This window comes from Charadrius vociferus, unplaced genomic scaffold (genome assembly GCF_000708025.1).
Source record: "Charadrius vociferus isolate BGI_N301 unplaced genomic scaffold, ASM70802v2 scaffold259, whole genome shotgun sequence".
NCBI lineage: Eukaryota > Metazoa > Chordata > Aves > Charadriiformes > Charadriidae > Charadrius > Charadrius vociferus.
In genome coordinates, this window is record NW_009661368.1 from 2,200,549 (window position 1) to 2,222,235 (window position 21,687).

At 37.9% G+C, this 21,687-nt stretch overlaps 2 protein-coding genes across 2 annotated transcripts in view; both read left to right on the forward strand.

Annotated features, from left to right (window-relative positions):
- Positions 1 to 586: 586 nt before the first annotated feature.
- Positions 587 to 2,628, forward strand: PFDN4 (prefoldin subunit 4). Its single transcript, XM_009893362.1, has 3 exons — positions 587 to 724; positions 1,749 to 1,892; positions 2,238 to 2,628. Exons 2-3 carry the CDS (start codon positions 1,788 to 1,790, stop codon positions 2,367 to 2,369), a joined length of 237 nt encoding a protein of 78 aa, XP_009891664.1. The 5' UTR covers positions 587 to 724; positions 1,749 to 1,787; the 3' UTR covers positions 2,370 to 2,628.
- Positions 2,629 to 4,835: 2,207 nt separating this feature from the next.
- DOK5 (docking protein 5) overlaps positions 4,836 to 21,687 on the forward strand; it is a 112,997-nt gene continuing 96,145 nt past the window's right edge. The window contains exon 1 of the mRNA XM_009893497.1: positions 4,836 to 4,925. Within this exon, the coding sequence (XP_009891799.1) occupies positions 4,836 to 4,925 (90 nt within the window). The remainder of the gene's footprint in view (positions 4,926 to 21,687) is intronic.

The following is a 21,687-nucleotide window of genomic DNA, read 5'->3' on the forward strand; positions in this document are numbered from 1 at the left end:
TGTTATGTCGGCTCTCTCGAAGTCGCTGGTCGTGCCATTAACCGTGCAAGTGCGGGTTTGGTTACACTGACGTTACAGAGCCTGTGCTGGTGCAGTTTGTTGTGAACTGGCAAAAGCGCTTCCTGGCCGCCCAAAGTGGAGGTCACCCTGCCCCTCTCCGGCCGCGGCCCCCCCCACTGCCTCCCGGGCCGCGCGGGGAGAGTCCGCCTGAGGCGCGCGTCAGCGGGTTTAAAATCTCCTGTCGCACCGTAGCACATCACAGGTAGCCAATTAGTACCAAATGGTGTTGCTGACAGGTTACACTGACCTGTTGGGTTGTACCCTGCAGTGGTCTTGGAGGAGAGGCATCCTTTCAACTGTCGGTGCTGTCAAGGGAACAGCCATTGGCGTTAGGATGCCATGGATAGCTGGTGTTTTAATTGGATGTTACTGAGGCCTCAGCCCAGCTACATGTGGTATTGCTGATGTCCTTGACGAGGCGTTTTAAGGAATCAAGTGTGTAAACAGAACGTAGCGGCTGTAAGACTATTTTTGCTTAAGCTTTGTAGGAGTAATCTTATGAGGTTCAGGTTGATGTAAGAAACGAAGCCTTCATTTTGACCTCTCCTCCTTGCAGGCTGCAGAAGATGTCAATGTTACTTTTGAAGATCAACAGAAAATTAACAAGTTTGCAAGAAATACTAGCAGGATTACAGAGCTGAAAGAAGAAATAGAAGTGAAAAAGGTATATTTGCTTCAAATGTCACTCATTTTTCATTGCCCCGAATAAATTTTCAGCTGTGCCACAGTAAATAGGGACTGTGGATTACTGTAAGTAATGCTTTTGTTCCAATATGGAATTTCTGATACTTTGAAAATAGCCAGAGAATGTTAAAGTGGAAAAAGAAGTCATGAGAAATAAAGGCCACTGGTCTATATCTCCATGCAGTTTTTAGAAGTCCTTAGTTGTCATATATGAAACATTGTCTGTATATAATGGCTCTTTGTAATGTTTTTAAAAGTTTCTGCCTCAGATTGTTTATATTTATTTTTTCTTGAACCAGTAAGGTAGTTGTTTGTTGTTCTTCTTTTGATGTATTGACAGAAATTGTCACTATGAGTGCAGAGGTTTTCTTTTGGTAGGCTGAAGAGGATACATCACTTTAATTTTCTTTTTTAGTATTAATTCACTTTCCTTCAATGTCAGTCATAGCATTTCCAAAGAAGTTTTACAAAGTTTTTTAAAAATGCTAGTAATATCACAAGATGTTTTCTATAATTAGTTTGCCTGATATATATACTATAAAAATGTTGCCTTTTTATGTTGATGTTCCATTGATGGCTTAAAGTGCTGGGGCTCTGTACAATCCTACTTTTGCAATGAAGTAATTAACGTTTGCCATCTTATTTATTGTTTTTTTTGTTTTCTCTCTAAATAAAAAAATCCTGTGGAAGACCAGATCAGATATTAGTGAAATTTAAATCTGCTGTATTTCCCTTGTCTAGACAGTTAATTATCCTATTAATGACAGATAATGAGTACTGACTAGAAATTTCTGCTGGTACAGCTCCATTGAATTTAATACTTATGCTAAATTACAGCTCTGGAACTGTTCTATTAAGCATGTTGATATCATGCTGGTGGGTAGGATTTTTGCCCAAAATGTGGACTCACTGAGTTCATTATTTGACTGATAGCGTGACAATGTATCCATTGAAATAATTTACCTAGTACGAAGTGACCACCTTTGTTATGTCTTGATAAATAGAAACAACTTCAGAATTTGGAAGATGCTTGTGATGACATCATGATGCTTGATGATGGTGATTCACTTCTGATACCCTACCAAATCGGGGATGTCTTCATTAGTCATTCCCAAGAAGAAACGCAAGAGATGCTGGAGGAGGCAAAGGTTTGTCAGGGCAAAAATGGGAGCTTCTTTACTGTACTGGTTGCTGTAGTGTGATAAACACTGGAATGGGTTGATCTGTTCATCCTTTGAAGCTTTTACTTTCTAAAGTTCACATTCGATTTATGGGTTGAGAAGAGGGATGTTCATGCACAGTAAGTCATAACTGGGATGTCAGTATACAAAGTCCTGCTGGTCTTGGTCTTTGTTTGGCCCTGTAATAAGTCTTACATCCTGACGTGGCAAAAAGTTGGCAAAGGGGTACCTCCTTATTGTTCATATGTTGCTGACAAACATGACTCAGATTGTTTTACATTACTAGTTGATTATTTTTTTTTTCTTTTTCAGAAAAGTTTACAAGAAGAAATTGAAGCATTAGAATCCCGAGTGGAATCAATTCAGAGGGTGTTATCTGACCTGAAAGTTCAGCTCTATGCGAAGTTCGGAAATAACATAAATCTTGAGGCTGAGGACAGTTGAAGGTGTTCTAAATATACCATACAACTTTCCTTTATTCACTAAATGTTTTGATAACATTGTTCCCATTACATTTAAAAAAAATCCACTTTTTTTTTACTTTCCTGTCTTGAGTTCCATTTATTTAATGAGAACTTCCTTACTTTGATTTTTGCAGTTATTTATTTGTTCAGGAAAGCATTAGCTTCGTACTGTTGGTAAAAGATCAAGATTGGAATATTTGCATTGCTTATTACTTTAATAAAGTCAGGCACATATTGTAGTTTCCTTGGTCTTGTTTTCCATTCATGAAAATACTAAAAACAATAGAAATGGAGAATTTTTGATTTGCACTGTAATGGCTGATTGATAAAAGTTTCTCTGTAATATAGAGGGCATGATTGAGCTGTAATGTTATTTAGCTGTTTTTAGCAGCCTTCCTGGAAATACTAAATCTGTCCTTTGTCTTTCAATCTTAGCTCAGATAGCATAAACACGGTTAGCTCAGTGCACAACGTGGCAGCAAGTTGACAGGGGAGAAAGGAGGGCTCTTTAAAGCTCCCGTTGGTATTGAAGAAAAGCTTTTGGAGTCACAGTCGTGTTCAGGCATTTACTACTTTGTATTTGGGAATTACAAAAGATGCTGTAAGTCAGAATGGTGAGTCTTAACTTCTCGTTTTCCTGAACAATCACTTTCTAAATCCACGTTTATATACCAAATTAATGTCAGAATTGTTCATAGATGATGTTGCAATGTCAGCACCAATCCCTGGAACTATGCCTCCATCACTACGTGGGAGTTGAATGTAATTTTTAAATGTCTTAATTTGCTGACTCCTTACATCCTTAAAAAAAAATATGTACTGTCTTGCTGTAATTCTACTTTTGGACTTTTGCCTGCTTTGATTAATGTATTGTTCCATGGAAATGCCTGCTCATTATGACTTCATTTTTAAAAATTAAATCTTGGTATACTTAAATCATCTTTTTAAGCTATTTTCCAAAAGAGTGTGGACAGAGAATTCAGTTGGCCAAATACTAATCTGCAGTCGCTGTTCTTAATATAAATAACCAGAGTATGAGATGAGTGTATTTTTTGTAAAGTCATTAATATCTACCTCTCGTGTCAATTGCGTATCATCTTTTCTTCAAACAGTGTGTGAAGGAAAAAAACCCACTTGGTTTCTCTATTATTGAAGTAGTTTAACAGGGTAGTGTTATCAAACTCCATCTTCAGTACACCTGAGCAGGCTCTCACTGGTGCATTGTTATTTATGAATTACAGCATTGTAACTTACATAGTTGTTTACAGAAGTTTATTAACATTGTATAGAAGGTGTAGCATAACCATAAAAGAAAACTGTCTTTGACAGTGAAGATCTAATACCTCAACACAAGCACTTGTAGTACATATATTATATGTTAAATGATGGCTGTGAGTCTCAGAAGCTGTGCTAATGTCCTCTCTAGCCCTGGAATTTCCCAAGTTTCTTTTCAGTAGAATTCCAATGGTTTGTATGCTTCTGCTGCTGGACATGTGTACAAACACCCTGGCTATAACTGTACAGATGTTTAACCTTGTTTTCTAAGTGGTTGTGGTTTTAATTCAAGCTTATGCCTCAGGAAAGAGTTTGAGTTTTTCCTTACTTCCTGAGTGAATACTTCAGCTACTCTTAGGTAAAATGTGGATATGGTAGCCATGGCAACACTGCTTCGCTCTCTGCCAGCCAGTGCTTGTAGGAAATCAAGCGTGTTGGGCCTTCAGGGAGATATAGGTGTTCCTCTACATAATTTCTGAACCCTCCATACAGTTTTCTGTGTGAGGTAAGCATTTGGCTTCAAACTACTTAGAGCAGTTCTGGATTGACCAATTACTGTTATTTTGCGTACTAAAGGGAGAAGAAGGTAGCCAGTTATTTGAGAGCAGCTGATAAGAGTATTGTGGACTTAGGTGGCGCAGCTTTGCCTTATCCTGCTTTATTAGATACAGCTCTTAGTCCAAAACTGTCTTTTGGGACAGTGCAGTTTGAGTGCTAAATAATGCAAGGTTACAGACTTAGGAGGTGCTGGTATCTTGAGTTTTTTTCTAAACAGCCAAACCATTCATTTGGTATGTTAAAGTAAACCATCCATTCCACTTGGCTTTATAATTATAAACCAAAGAGAATGTAAAAGACTTCTTTTTCCAGGTGAAAACTGAGCTAGTGATGGAGTTTGACCCATAGTGAGAATCATCCAGCAGATGGCATCAAAGAACTGGGAAACCCAATTTACGGTAAGCCCATGCCTAGGCTGTGAGCACCAGTGCTGATTTTAATAAAGTGAAACTTTAGCTGCAATGATCACATTCTCATTAATTGGTTGGTAACACTTTAAAAGTCACTCCGAACTGACTGCTGTGCCAGCTCTGCTGTTCTGAGCATACTCATGGCTGTGCAGACTGCAGGTATTTAAAAAGATTGTGATTTCCAGATAGGCCATAGTACCGATATGGCTTCATTATGGAAAAGAAAAAGGCAGCTAGTAAGGTTTAACCGTGATTCCAGTGGCAGCTATAAAGCTGATGAGGACCGTAGTGCAGTAAAGGACCCAAAGACAGAATGCTGTCAAGATGGGGAGAGCTTGTGTTATCCCTGCTGTTCTTTGGTATCCTAGAAGTAGTACCGTCCATGTGTACAGCCCTGGTGTTTAGGGAAGAGAAAGCTGCTCGAGTGTTCTTATGAATGCCAAAGGTCCTTCCTCTGCTGCTGGACGTCAGTCCTTTAGGGTTTGTTTTGTGACGCTATTCCCTTATTTTCTTTCTTTTTTTTCTCGTTATCATGCTGTTGGTATGTTTTAGGGATTTAACCAGGCCTTCCTGCACTACTAGAGTTTAGGATTTTGTGTATGATGCGTCTTTCCTGTTTGCTTAGTCCTTATTACAAGTTGTATGTCCACACAGCCTTGAAAATCTAGGTGCCTTTTTGCACATGTAAGGTCCAGTTCCCTTGTATGGTTTGGACAATTGTGTTTGCAAGTCAGGTAAGTAATTATGTAACAGACTTTTTTCAGATTAGTCTCTGGATTTTTGTAGTTTATAGAACTGCTGCCACAGGCTATCATTTGATATTTTTATATGTGTAAAATAGAATGTGCAAGAAACTTTTTTGTTCATAAGTTGTCATTGTAGACGTTGATTTGCGGATTGTCCATCAGTTGCTTGAAAGTATTTAATAGAGTCCTAGTTTTTCCTTTTAATAACCTTTCTCCTGCCTAGTGAATATATGCAATTGTTTTTCAGTTGCATTTATTCTGTTTAGTGCCCCATCTTCTAAGTGCTTTTTGTTTTCAGTAGGTTGGAAATTTCTGTTATCTCTAATAATGTTTGCCTTACAGTTATCTTCAGATAATATGACTCCATGAAACAAAACCCAATCCTCTGTGCACCTCTGTACGTGTCATGAATCATTTAGCTGCAGTTGACAATATACAGTTTTTAATATCGTTGTCAGAATGAAAATAGTTCACTGCCATTCTCTGTATTGTGAAGGGAGTGACATTTGTAAAGCACTTCGAAGATGAAATGCACTGTAAAGGTGTGAAGTGTTAATTTAATCTAAGGGCTTCATTTCGGGCATTGGGCCAATGATGTCTTATTATCTCTTAGCAATTGAATTACTTATTCAGCTCCATCTTTGTATTAAAATACAGTTTCCGTACTGGTTTTGTTTTGCAAGTCATAGAGCCACCAGTGGCTGGCTTTTCACTTGGATGCAGCAATTAAAGCAGGTAAACTAGCAAAACTGCAGCCAGTGCAATACAGTTTATTTCAGTGCATGATGTCAAAGAGACTTAACTTACAGTTTTTCAAAGTAGCCTGCTAAAAACTGTAAAACATAGTAGGACACAATTATTATACGTACTGTATTTTCAGGGGTTTGTTTGTGATTTTGTATCTTGTCAGCTGATACAAGAATGTTTTCCACATGATGATCTGTAGCATAACCTTTGGCAGTGGAACCTTTGTTATTGCTCATCGCTTTTGTATGGAAGATCCTTGGATACCATTACACTCCATAATATAAATGTGGCTGATAATCAGTCAATAATTATAGGATGTGGTGTGTAGCCAAAGTACAGATAATTTTGTGGTATTAACTATCACTTCAAAGAGCAAAAAGAAATTGAATGCTGAATACTAAGGCCATATTTTCCATAGGAACAACAGAATTAAGTAGTTTGGTTTGCATGAATCAGTGGTTCAGATAAATTATCTAATGTTATTCTAATAGTCTGATTCATGAAAGAGAAAAAAATGTGGATGTATATAGGCATGATAAGACAGAAATTATTTACAACCAAGTTTGTCCTTATATTGATTGTATGAGTCATACTGAAAACCAAATTATTTTGTAATTAAATGTTAGCTGCTGATCGGACTGCACAGAACGCAGTGCACCAAACACATTCGTTAATAGCTATGAAGGATTCCGTCAGCAAGAGATGAAACAGGTCTACAGATAAGGGGGACTGCATCCAGCTGTTAAAGAGCTGTAACATAAAAATTATAAACTTGAGTAGAACATTAGCCATTTACTGCAGATTTACAAAAATCTTTTCTTTGCTGTCGCTCTCCAAAGCTGGTTAGTATACTGTGACTTTGATCTCAGTTTATAAACTTCAAGTATCATTAGGTGACCCTCCGTACTTGTGCCAGCAAACCCCTGGGGATGCTGAGTGGTGGCGTGTGGGGTTATAATGTAGGTTCATGAAAGGGATGCTTCAGGATAACCACTGTGGTCTGGTCTGGTGGTGTTACCACTTGTACAGGAGAGAGGAGAGACAAGATGTACTTCATACTGAAATACAGGCTTGACCAGTACTACACCTGGCCATTTCCTTAAGCTATTAGGAAAATTTCCTGTTTGCTTTCTCATCGCAGCCCAGCACAAGTGAGGAAAACCATTGTTCAGTGGATTTTTAGATTCTGTCAAGTTTTACCCATTGAAGCACGATACAGAAGTCCATCATATCATCAATGATTTTTCTTGGCTTGTTAACTGTAGCTAGTAGGATTGTGCATACCAGACTTAGAGTGCTCTAGAAGTTACAACACTTTTTCATTATATTTACAGTTGAAATTTCTACTGTCTATTAGGTGTCTGAATAGAAATGTGAATTAAATCAGGCTTACTGGTAAGGGCTAGTCATTGAACAACCACAACCTATAGCACCCAAGTATAAAACCTGGCTGCCTTTGGGTACACAACAGTGGTAAATCAACTCAGATAAAAATTATTAATCTGAACGCACATGGCTAAGGAGTGATGGTAAATCTACAGCCAAGACTGTTTTTTATTAACACTTCGGGGGAAAATAATCAAACTTTCAGTTTCATTTCTGTTATGAAAACTTTCTTATCCACTTTCTTAATATTGCTATTAAAAGTTCATCCATAAAAGCTTTAGTTTGCTTTTGAAAATGTCTCCCAGCACTAATGTTAAACGTGACTGTGCTCATGTCACGGGGAAGTTTTTAAATTAAGACTTGTCTCTGCTTTGTAGGGGTTAAGCAGCACATACAAGAAAAACATATTAACACTTCTCTAAGATAAATACATTATGATAATTTATGTTCCTGAAAATAAGAGCAATGGATGTGTTTGAGATGTTCAGGATAGTGTTTATAGTGGTTGACTTTTGATGAGGGAAGCAAGGATAATGTCAGCTACAGATGGAAATCCTGGCAAATCCTGTGCTACTTATGTAGATAGCTGTGTTAAACCTCCTGTAAAAATGTGGCCCAATCACTTTACGTTTAACTTTTTTCTTTCGAGGTGCAAAGTCAAAAGCACTCACAGCACATTTTCCCCCTCCTTGGCTCATACATTTGTTTACATGAAAGAAACAGCAATTAGGAGATAAGAATTGTAAACAGATACATGGTTAGGTAGGTTAGTACAAACATCTCCCTTGGTAGTTGAAGTCAGGCATAGTCCTGGCTGTATCTGTAATTATTCTGCAGATATATAGAAATATTAGCAAACTGTTCATTTCACATTTGTTGCCGAGATCCTTCATGAAGGCAGGCCTCTAAACTCCACAGCACTTCTTCCACCTCCTTCTCCCCTCCCCAGCTACTTTTCCCACTGCCGGAGAGAGTAAATCTGCTAGGTTTATTGAAGCAAGGTAGGAGTACACAAATACATACAGACTAAGCAGATGGGACCGTGCTCGTGCATATGTTACAGCGCATATGCAGACAAATATTAAGAATTACTTTATTTTTTTTGAAAAAAGGCACAAAGTTGACTTAACTGTAGAAGAATTGTGGCTGCGATGACACATTTTATTATGGTCATGGTCTTTGATTTTTATGAAAGTGGTAGCAAATCCAACTGTAGAATTTATTTTACTAGCTAATTTATTCTACAACATTTGATGGAGCACAGTTGAGGATGTTTTTCTGTTCTTGTCACCCTCCAGCTTTGGACATTAGTGATACAGAGTAGCTGTATGACTGCTTGCAGATGTTACTGTGAGATCACTGTTGCAGAGGTTTTGCAGTTATTCTCTCCCAGATTACCCTCCCTGCAGTCCATTCCTACGTGATGTAGCCAGCGAGGAAATAGTGGTATTTATTAATAGCCAAGGAGTGCATTATAGCACTCATGTTTACCTGTACAGTCACTTCTCTGGCACCTCATTAGTGCAGATACAAAGTACCATGGGATGAAGAATTGGTGACGAGTGTTGGTTGGTTAGTTGTGGGTTTCTTGTTTTCTTTTTGTTTTTTAAGTTCTTGAAGAAGAAGTAACTAGAGGGCACAAAGTACAAGTTTATAGGTAGTTTTACATTGGATACAATATCTGTCAGACTTCAACAAAGTTAAAAAAAAATGGTATTCTACCTATATTGTTACTTTCTACTGTGGTAGCCACCTTTGTCTCAGATGAAACATGGAACTTTTATACTACTTTTAATGCTCACCAATCAGTATTTGCATTTCAACCACATGTACTATAAGTGACACTTAGCTGGTGCTTTGCATTTTTTACATCCAGCTCTAGCTTTGTGTGCTTTCACTTTTCCCAGACAAGACTGCTAAATAGTTGTTTGAATTTATAATGCTGTTTGGTGACATCAGCACAAGAATTTCACATCGGGTTGACTTTTATTTATTGTCATTGGCTAGAACTTCTTGACACATAATTTTATTGCCATTATATTTGATATGACAAACATCTAATAAAATAAAATTGTATTTCATTTTATATCAAAGCAAAGATTTATTTAATATCATCATGAAGTTTCAACTGATGCATGTTGCTATGACAACGTGCAGTAACTTTGTGGTTAGCATAGGAATTATCTCAAGAATTTCATGAGTTCCATGTCAGATATGAATACCTTGCAAAGCTTTCCTTATACTGAACAGGACACATGGGAGAAAGATCACAGGCTTTCTCTCTGCTCCTTAAATGCTGGTTTCAATTCTCTCTTATTTCAAAGGTGAAGTTCTTCTTGATGTCAAAGTTGATACAGAAGTTGGGAAATTTTTCAGAGTAATTTGTCTGTAACCTCTTATTTTTATTTGTCCTTTGCACTGCAATGGAGAATACAAAGTTTGCTTTTTATTCCACAGTAGATTTGATGCATTGATAACAAGCTCTGGATCAGGCTTGGATATAATTCACAACTTAGCATGCTGAAAAATGTACATTTAGGTTCTTAGTCTTCTCTGCTTACATGGTGACCTGTAGCTTTATGTTGAAACATTTATATTTCAATTCATGGAGGTGTATAGATGCTAAGATAATGAACTCCATTCACAAATTGGAAAAACAACTTAATCATACAATTAAAATAATGTAAAATGAAAAAGTGATTAATTCAGAGCCAAAAGAAATCAATTCCCCTTAGCTGTAATGAATTCTGAAAGGAGCAAATAAGATCTTTTCCATAAATACAACTTTTCTGAAAAACCACAGCTATTTCCAGTGGCTACCTCTTCATTAATGTGTGCACCTAAGTTTATTCTATACTCTTTTTTGAATAAGGCCACAAAAGTTAGATGTTATGCATCAATGTACCACTTACGCCTAGCTGAAGTATATGAACCAAATTGTGTCACATTCTATTCTGTTAATCAGCATAATGAAAGGAGAAAGTTCTAGTTCAGCTTTGAAAATGCTGCTATCTCGGTCTTTTGGTTGTGAAATAGAACTGAATTAATGAGGTATAGTAGTCTGCATAATTATACAGCAACAATTTATTTAAGGCACAAAGCAAACATGGAAATCTGCAACAACTCAAAAAATAGAATTATTTCCATTTCACAGCTGTTACGGTTCATTTGGAAGCAACAGAGTAAGAAAGATTTAAGAGCTAACTTTCAGCTTGCTGTGAAAAGGTGACATCAGCAACGTTTGAAAAGTCTGTACTATATTTTATAGACAGAATTTCAGTAGGGTTTTCTGTTCACAGTGCAGTAATGAGTTCTATCCTGGCTATTTCTAAAGGGGTTCTGAGCTCCCATGGAATAAACAAACAATGGTTTGGAAAAACACCAAAGCTTCATTTTTATGTATACTTGTGCAAATTTCCTGAATTCATTGCTGTTTCATTTGTACAAAAATCACTGTGTGTGGAATTAGGGGTGGGGAAACATAATGAGAAAATAAGTTTCTTTTTTTTTGTCCTGTGTCGTCTTTTGGGATTTTGTATTGGTGTTAGTACTGCCATTAAAAGTCATCGAATTTCATAGCATTGAGACTTTCTCCCACACAAAGCAAACTTAGCAATCCCTCTAAATTCTTTTTTTTACCTAGATGTGGAATTTTACAGAGTTTAGAGGGAATCTAATGATTGTCGTTGGGAGCAAGAAGAGATGGTGTGTTCAGAAGTCCAAGACTTTTGTATGTCTAAAACAGCTTTGCCGATGATCTTGGCTGTTATAGAAACAGTGGCGCGGAGCAGGGATGTCCTCAACAAACTTCTCACTTTTCCCCATGGTTAACATTTCAGTTTTGTGGAAGAATTAGAGTTGACCCTTCTCTGCGAAACCATTACTGAGTGCCCCAGACACATTAGGCTAGAGGAAGTGAATTAAGCAGAAACTTATCGCTATCTGTAATGTGGTGAATGTAAGACCACACGTGCAAAGATCTCTACCTTAGTAGACACAAATATCCTCAACTCCAAGCTGCAGAAGTTGGATGTGATTTGCATTAAGCAAATAGTTTACATTTTTGCTAGACATTGTATTAAAATTGACTCAAAATTAGTACCAAAGCCTCTGAAAAATACTGATTTAGAACAAAAAGCAGTAATTGGTCTTATCTCTTAAGAAAACAGGCAGAAGCAGAACTTGAAAGAAGAAAAGGTGACTGGCATATGTATACTTTTTTTTAATGTCTCTGCAATGTACTTTCCAAGATTTTATTATTATTTTTCACAAATGGAAAATCTGAAAAAGCACGTCATTACTCATCATATTTTCTTCCTTCCCTGTGGCTTAAAAAGGGTTACAATCAGTAGGCAAGGCAGCATTACTGTCAGAAGAAAGGAGACAGCCATTTTATAAAAAATAATGAGATGAAAAATACAGTAAAGCCTACAACTGTTCCTTCCTTGATTATTGATATTGAGCTTTATTAGAGCATTTAAAAGCTTGGAAGGGATTATAGTCATAGTACTGGCTACCATGGAAATGCCACTTCAAATGATAAACCTCTTAGAGTGACACTGGTATTTCGGAGGATATCACAAGTAATTATTCAGGTGAAGAAGTGAATTTTTAGTAGCTCTTTGGAATTGATTTCTTTATTCTCCCCTGCACCCTTTTCTCCTGCCTTTTAAAAAGAGCTAATCTTATTTCATCTCTGTTCTCTGCGAAGCAGGTATTTGGAATGCTTATCTCAGCTTTCCAAGGCAGTATATAGTACAGTGATTGCAGCTAAAACCACACCTATCCCTAGTGCCTGCAAAATGTTAAAACAGAAAAGCATGATTATTTCTGAGTCCCTAAGGAGAGGAAAATTCTTGTCCTTTAACTGTTGTAACAGTATGAGTGGAACAGAGCCAGACAGCTGTGACGTCCAGTCTATTGTAGCTAAAGACATGAAGTGCGTGTAGTTGTCCTGGTTTCAACTAGCCGTTTGTCTGGACCGAGAAAGCTGGATTTTCACTGTGAAAGTATATTTGGAAGAACTGGAGATTTGGATGCCTGTTTTTTAGCCAGAGCTTGCTAGGTACAGCAGTCATTAAAAGAGGAAGCAAGGTAAAGACATGCTGACATTTATACAATAATACTTTGGGGTTTACTTTTCAGAGGAGGTTTAAGTTGTGTTATATTTTATCTGAACTAGTTCATAACAGTTGAAGACAGACAAGTATTCAGGCATGCAGAGCGTATCCTTTTGAGTACAGTAATATTTATAAACAGAGAAGTTTAAGCTCTATAATTCTGCTGGCTGCCTTTTAGAGGTTGCATCCATTATTCTCAGATAATCATAAAAAGCCTATCTTTTGCATAAAGATCCAATCAGTGCTAGAAGATTCACTAAACCAAAATATTTATACTCTGTGCCCCAGGGATATCACAGCAACTGTCCAAGTTATTTTGTGAAGCTATATATTAACATTCTCCAAACCAAGAATTAGCTGTGAAAAAGTAAATTTTAGGCCAAAATTGCAGTTAAGAGAAAAGAACCTAAATCCATTGTAGGTATCTATTTTACAGTAACTTCATCTGGCAACTTAGAATTGAGAGGTGTGGATTTAAGTGGAAAGGATAAATTTTATTGGAGGGACTTCCTTTCCTTTATTAAACACAGTCTGCTGGCAGATTGTATAAGTGTGGGGCTGAGAATTCACCATTGTACAGAATTTGGAAAATTAAATTACAGAAGTGAAAATCCTCATGGAAGGACTAATAATTCCTCCACTACTAATGCAATGAAACCAAGACTTGAAACACAAATGAGACCTCGAGCTCCTTGAGGTCTATCTTATGTCCTCAGCAGAGGATGAATTCCAGCCATTTAACCAGGAGCGGGCATGGGTGTACTCTAAAACTTCAGCAAGAGTTTTGCCTGACATGGGTTGGCATAGCTTTCCGGACAGTTTACCCAGAGAGGATTAAAAAATGTTGCAAAAACTTTTCTTGGCTCATAAAGTAGTTTTGGTATATTCACGTTAGCCATTTCAACAGAGACTATGGAGGATGACCTTAACTTGCCTCTTCAGTTATGGTAAATACAGAATTATGTGCTGTTTTAATAATGGGTCTCCTTACAATTGACACAGATGAAGAAAAGCAACCCAGTGCAAAGAGTTACTAGGACTGAATACATAATTCATGATGAACAGTTTAGTCAAACACATTGTTTCCCATTCTGTTTGCAAATTGGCCACAAATAGAGTGACTTTTTTATTTGATTAATTATTCAAGAAATTAATGAAATAATTCTTGGTCTCTAATGCTGTCGTGTCAGCTTTATTAAAAATAGGAGATATTTCTAAAGCAACCTGTTTAATTGTACACAAATCTCATGCTATGGATCTTGTTTGAATGATAGGGACATGATTTAGTGGTGGGCTTGGCAGTGTTAGGTTAATAGTTGGACTCGATGATCTTAAAGGTCTTTTCCAACCTAAGTGATTCTATGATAGTGACCATTAAGTTGCTTAGAATCAGGGTTTTAGTTAAAATTACTTTGTTTCTTTGTCTGCCTAGTATTGCTTTGAATTTGCTTCTTTTCTTATAGCTACCAGTATTCCCGAAAATAAACTCATTCACAGTGGCAACCTCCAGAGGAGCACCACCAAATTCTCTGAGATAAGAGTATTAGAAGTGGAAGAATTAAGACAAATCCCCAGTGAGGCTGCAAAATATACTTAATATCAACAGAGTCAGTCCAACTCTTACCGTTAACTTCATATTTTAAGGCATAGGCCAACCATTAACACAGGAAAGTGGAAATTATCCAGAGAGAAATTTTCTAAGTCATTGACTGAAGATTTTCTTATATTCTACATAAAAATGACAAAAATAACTCCTCTGATGGAGGAAGTCAGGGCAACAGTTCTCCAGGGTGAGGAGCTACACAAAGAAAACGTTGCCATAAGTTAATTCTATTCTCATAGTCACCTTTGTTTTGACCACAATGGATTGGTCTCAAAGGAATGACGTGGGCTAGAAGGATTTTTAAGCTAAGCTGCTGTGGCCTTTCTGACACTATCATGAGCACGGGGTATTTCAGGACAGCATCCTGACTCACTCCCATAACTGTTCATTTTGATTGGATCCTGTAAGAATATTAAAAAAAGATTAATTTCTCTTTTTTTTTGCACATTTAACCAAAATCTGTATGCTCTTGAAAATTTGTAATAAATTTTTTTTTAAAATGAAATTTCTGTTCAGTTCTTTTTCTTCTCACATTAGCTAGATGTATTTACTTATCTGTCCCAGCTGTTGCAAGGGTGAATTAGTCAACATTTTCAGAGCTTTGTAAAGCGTCATGTAGGTGTCAAGATTTTAAATAATCTCTCAGATAGCATTTATCACTACATTTAATAGGCTTTCAATTAGAATGCCAATTAAAACTGATTTGTTTTAAAGAAACAGACATATTTTAATTACAGCATGCACCCTCAGACTTGTATTTAATTGCAGCAAGATTGCTGAAATGCTGTCTTTATTCCTAGGTGTACAACGACAAAGCTTTTACTCAGTTCTCTGCGATTAGGATGAAGTAGGAACATTATCTCAGCAGGTGCAGAGTAGCTCAGAAGGGAAGAGCTGAGGAGCAGATTTTTGTGGTCGTGCTGGCTGAATGGCTGTCATATTCTAGAGATCTGCCCCAAAATGGGATCTGGTTGCCTGCATTTATTGTGCTGAAGTCTGCAAACACAGGCTCAAGAGAAGCTGGAATTGGTTGTGGTAGCTAGATCTCCCTCTTCTACTGCAGAGTTCACCATCCTGTGTTGAAATTCTTCATAACCGATATGACTGATGCCTCAAGAGAGGCGCTGTTGCGGACAACCGTGGCACACATCCTTAGCTTCAGCCTGCTCAGTGCGACTTCTGCGGGACCGTAAGGTCATCGTGCTCTAAGGCAAGAAAAATAGTCATCTTGTTTATCTGGGGCTGGCACAACCTGCCTTAGGCCAGATGCTCTTGACCCTCCTGGAAAGTAATGGTGCACTGGAGGAATGGTTTAAATCACACTACTTGGGTTGTACCATGTTGTGCCCTGGAGGCAAGAAGGGCAGGCTCCAGCCCTTACATTCTGGTCCAACAAAGGCCCGAAGAGTGCGGTAATCCCAGCCTGCAAGCAGGCTCGCTGAAAACAATAGGACTATACAAACATGATAGCAAAATGCTTTTGTAAGTCAGGTGTTTAATATGCAGTATCTGCAAACCAGAGCCCGTATTCAGTTTCCAATGTGCTCTCAGATCTCACTTTGGAAGTTCTATCTGTATTTGCTTTTACCTTGGAACATGCTATACTGGTATTAAAAGGTGGTCTGATTTATGTTTTAGATTTTTTTTGTCCATTTGTAAAGCAGCACATCAAGTCTTCATATGTCATCTGTCAGCACTGTAAAATCTCATACGTCTAGATACTCTGATGTCAAGGCGAACTGCAGTCTTTGAAGTTTTAATACAATAATCCCCTTACCAGCCAAAGAAAAGGGTTTGAAGATACCGATTTCCTTCAGTTTTTCAGTGTGTTATGACTATGCACAAAAGCTGTGCTTCACTAACAACAGTCAGAGGAAGTGCACCTCTTGTGACTCTTCTTATAGCTAAGGATTTTAAGTGTAGATTTGGAATATAGTATTATAAATAGGGACACTGATCACTCGTGTGGTCTGAATTATCCTGTAAAAATAGTTAACTGTCTTCTCACAGACATAGGAGCCTGAGTTCATCTTAGTGACTTATCACTTATCAGCCAAGCCAGGGTAACTATGCATGGCATTTTGCAACAGCAAAATAAATCGCTAACTTAAACCACCACAGAGCTTTCACCATCAGTCATTCACATTAAAAACCGCTTGACTTCAGGTTGACTTCTTGCTACTCAGTGGTAATATTCTCATATTCCTTTAGAAAGTAGTGGCTAAGCATTGAATTCGTAGGTTCTTAGAACAATGTGCAGCATAACATTATGTATGGTAACTGTAACGGTGCTTCATTCCCACATGAGTATTTAAGTACCTCTTTTCTGTAAGATCTGAAGTCAGAAAGTTGAAAAGTAAAGTAATTTTGGAGCAGAATGTGACAAGTGTCTGGCCTGTCTGCCATATGTAAAATGGAACAGAATAAGCTTTTCAGACACTTCTATAATTAAAGTAAACAAGGCTAAAATAAACCCAGAGTGGAAAATGAATCGAGCTGAGGATATGATTACACCTAATTTTCATGGGCTTCATGTCATTCTCCATTAATGGCATAATTCCCCTTTAGCACAATTGTAAACATTTTGTTCTCGTCTGGTCATTGATCCTTCTTATCCTAAGGAATGACTTTATCCATAAGCATCAAGAAGAATGTGAATGCCCAACCCCTCTCCGTGATAAATGCCATACTTTCAGGGAAAAGCTGCATTTGAATGCTTTCTCCCCACTGCTGCTATATTCTTGGCACACACTCCGAATTTGAGCAAAAAAGATAGACCTAGTCTTGTGAGTCATTTTCTTGATTGATCTAATTTACCTTGAAGGTTAATGTATTCTAAACTAATTCAGAGATTAATAACCACTTAAAGATATATGAAAGACATTTAACTGTATACCAGACAAGTGTTGTAACCTAGTTATAATCTCTTCAATGACTTTGGGAGTTCATTTGATGAGATTTAAGAGTTATTTGATTGTTTGATACACAGAGTGGCAGGTACAAAGCAAAAAGGTGTTTTCAGAGCTCACTAGTTAATTCTGAAAACAAGGATGTAATTCTATTTGCTTATACAGCATAATTCAAATATTTTTGTTCAAGGTGATAATTAATGTCTTTTCTTATGGCATTAATTAAAATTCTTTCAGTGATTAAATTATTAGCTGGACCAGAACAATGCTGGACCTGTCCATTCTCCAGCCGGATTTTGCCTGCTAGGACAACAGGATTGATGACACCGTTCTTCCTTATCTTTTGCAAGGCTATACCAGAATGCCAGTACAGAGCTTTGCCTTTATCTTAAGGAACCATGTCAAGTTTAGATGATACCTTTTCCAAATATATAAAAATGTGAGACTGTTGTATGCCTAGTGTTTTTGGATGCGTCCTCCTTCTGCTGGAAAAAACTGTCCAGTAATTTTCTGAAGAATTTATATCTGACCTGATAGAACTAGCAGATGGGTGCGTGAGACAGTACTGTATGCACCCCGGAGCTCTCGCTGGGCTGCCGTATGTTCGAAAGTCTCAGACATTTTGCAGTGTTAGTGGCGATGCTGGTTGTTACTTAGAGGTATTTGTACCGAAGATCTGCGTAGTAAGTCCAGCTTTTGTGGGAAGCTCTGTACATCTGCGCTGAACAGAAGCATTGTTGGCTGCATCAGATATATTGTGCATATACCAAAAAAAATATTACATGACATGTATGCAGTAGGTCCAAAGTTTTTCAAAACCCTGTACGCTGGGACCATAACATACTGGGTTTGGCCTGGCTGGTCTCAGCAGCAGATCAACGCTGAGCTCTGTATGTCTTCTGGTAGCCCAGTTCCAGACTTCTTCCTGGCTGGAGGAAGGAACATGGGCTGCTTGATCTGCATTACACAGATTATGTGAGAGCTTCACACATCAGCTTGTGGCCTGGGTGCTTTTCTGAGTGGTGCTAAGGATCTGCTCCCAGACCCGCAACTCGGTTCCATATACACAGAGGAGAGAGTTGTTTGATATTTACAAATACTGAACATCTTCAGCTGCCAGAAGTGGTGAGAGTTGCAAGTATTAAGCAGCAGCGGGGAACGGATCAGGCAAATACTGTCTGTTTACTATATTTTGTTTTCTGTTTACAGCCAGATAGGTACCAAAACTGTGAGTGAGCCATTAGGCGCGTTAATACCTCTGAATATTGTGTGTGCGGTCCCATTCTCTGACCTTTTAAAATAACAAAGATGATATACAAAGTGTTTTGTTGCCAAGAGTATTGTATCCTGCTGCTTGTAGAGCTTGTATCGTGTTTTATCTGGGTTTTTATCTCAAAGCATTGCTGCATGAACAATGAATGCCCAATGAGCCCTGGCTACCCGATTTATGTCTGCAAGCTCCTGGTGACTTCCTAGCTCATGAGTGTCGGTGCAAAACCGAGCCCAGCTTGATTTAGGAAGGGTCATCAGGGAAGAGTGGAAGAAAAGGACTGGTCTAGAATCAGGGCTCTGTATGCAACACTGGGATAGACCGGTATCCAAGTAAAACCTATTTCATACCTAACCCAAGCCAAGCAAACAGTTACAGAGTGATAAAATAGAAATGAAGAAAACCCACCACAGGCTTTGTGGAGCTTCAGGTAACATTATGGCGATCTATGTATAAGTCCTACAAATAATACAAAAGCTTTTCATTTTGAGGTTCTGCTGGGCTGTAAGAGGGAATAGAAGACCTAGTAAAAAGTGATGGGTATGTTCAGAGTCAGTAAAAACCTTGACAAATACTACAGGATTTCAAAAGTGCTGTTTTCATTATGATTGATAATTAAAAGAAAAAAACAGCAAAAATTATCCTGTCTTGGACAGCACACTACTAGAATGCTTGAGAATAATACAGCCCAGTACATGCTCTATGACTCATGATATAGCTTAAAATGCAGAAAAGATGCAGCCAGTGAGGTATTTGTCGGAAAAGTATAGAATAGCATATCTGTTCTGTTCCTTTTCAGTGAATTCGACTAAAGCGTTTGAGACTATCAAGACCTGAACTTTCACAATGACCTGCAAGTTAGGTTCTTCAAGAAAAAAAAATCCAAAACATCTGTAAAATTCCTTCAGGAGCTTTGGGGTTTTAGCATGCCCCAAGAGGGTGAGGATTGTTTCTCAAGAATGCAACCAGAGACAGGGTCAGATGCAAGCCAGGAAAGCGTCTACAGCGAGTTAAGCTGAGTAGCTGTGACAGTATCACGAGATTGTTCGTGACAGAAAGCCTGGCAGATGGTGTAAGCTGATCCTTGTATCATGGATGGGCTGGCGTTGCCTTGTGAACACCGTTGAACAGACTGTGAAGTTTTACAAGCACTGAATCACATCGATTTGCTGATAACTGTCCCATGGAAGCAAGCACGTACGCAGAAAATCATGAAGCTGATTATGAGCTTGGTTCGAGAGGTATGGACTCGTAATAAACTTGGGGAAAAAGGACATTATGTATGTCATTTTGTATCACAGCCTGGCGTTAGTCATTTTAATTTATAACATATGTTAGCCATGAAAATTTTTTGCTATTTTGGAAATACATTATTGGAGGGTGTTCTCTTGGACAAAGAGCTGTCAAATATTGTTAGCGCAGCCTGTCCATCTTCTGTGGTGGTTTTTTTAAGAAATAAAGCTTGGAAGCAACAGCCTGTCCATCTTCTGTGGTGTTTTTTTTTTTTAAGAAATAAAGCTTGGAAGCAATATGGTATCATTCTCTAGATTAAATTAAAGGTCTGTGAAGTGGATACTTTATCTAATTTTCTGTAAAAGGCGGCACAGATTTGCTACCAATAATGCATACAGCTCAGGAGAGATTTCATCTGCTTACCACACTGTGCATTCAGGGTTGGAAGAAGTTTTCTTTTAGATCATTTTAGAGCATAGCAGTCTTCCAGGGACCTGAAACCATGATCATTACAGCATACTTTACTGGGCTGGTCTTATATCTGGAATAGAAGACAACAGTTTTAGAAGATTGCCATGTCAGATGTTATTTGGTGAATGAAAAGAGGGAGTCAGATCAAAATCTTCAAGGAAATACTGAAGCACAACCTCAGGCAACACGACATTGGTATCAATACAGCTGGGAACTACTGACAGCAAAGAGGGTGTGCTGGTGTGGGCAGTTTATGCTGGGATGGTTTGGTCTGACCAGCAACACATAGTTGATATCAAAGCAAACAGCACTGAAAACTGATGCTTGGAACAAAGGTTCCAAGATTTTCTGACTTTACTCACACCTGATCATGGAAAGGAATGAATGCCACTCATACACTGGACTTTTCAGGATTTAATGCCCCAGGAAGACAACGGTGTGTTGTCTGGGATTCAAAAGTACTTATTGCTATAATGCCATCGATTACTGCAGCATCTCAAGATGCAGCAAAATACAGTATGATGCTTATCAGAGAGGTCCCTTCAGATGTCACCATCTGCCTCTGAAGCCTGAAAGAAAACTCACATCTTAAAAGACTTCTAATTTTTTTAGTCTTACTGTAATTGAGCATTGCTCTGCATTTTGAGCTTCTCTTTGCTTTTGTACTGCTATCTTGAATGCTAATAGCAACAATTGTAGTGACCAGATAGAGAACCAAAAGATCCATAGTTTCTGCTTCCAGTTCATGAACATAGTTTTTGTTGTCAAAAACATCTCAATTTATCATTTCTGTTTTTCCACATAATATCAATTTGCTTTTGATGGCAGTTAAACTCGAAGCAGTCAAATTAATTTTCTGAGTGCAGACTGTAGAATTTAGCTGGATACAAAAGCAAACCTACTCCCTTGGGCAGAAACAGGATCAGATGGTGTCTTTCATCCTGTCTTTGGTCAGCCTCCAGATCAGTTTCATACTTTTGGATTCTTTATAAAAAGCCTTTAAAGTTTTTATGAACAAATCACTTTTCAGTGAGAAAAGGGCAACGTTTTCTGAAAAAGTGGCATCTATTTTTGCCCAGTTCTAATAAGGTGCTAGTTGCTGGCAGCACAATTATGAAATCAGAGTGTCATTTGTTAGGCAATATGGACCTAACAAAAAGACTTGCACTGTATAAAGAAATGTAACGAAGGTGTTATAGTAACTCATGTAGTAAGGATTTCTTTAACATCTATGGACTTTGGCTCAAATAAGAATCTTATTTTGACTTTTCTCAAAATAGTTATGCTGCGTGAGATCTGTGCACTGATATATAAATTGCGGTTCTGACATTTCAGCATTAACACTGACCGTTCTTGACTATCTTAGCTTCCACTTTAAGTGTATTATTTCACAAACTTTCTAACATTTATTTCCTGGTGACTGTAGTCATTTAGCAAGTTCATTGGTAGTCTAGAAGCATTAGGTTCAGAGAGCCTGTAGATAGGATTGGTTTTCTGTTTGAGGCCAAGTATTTTAATTACCACGTTAAAAATCTGTCTCTCCCTTCAAATACAGAATACTTTTTATGTA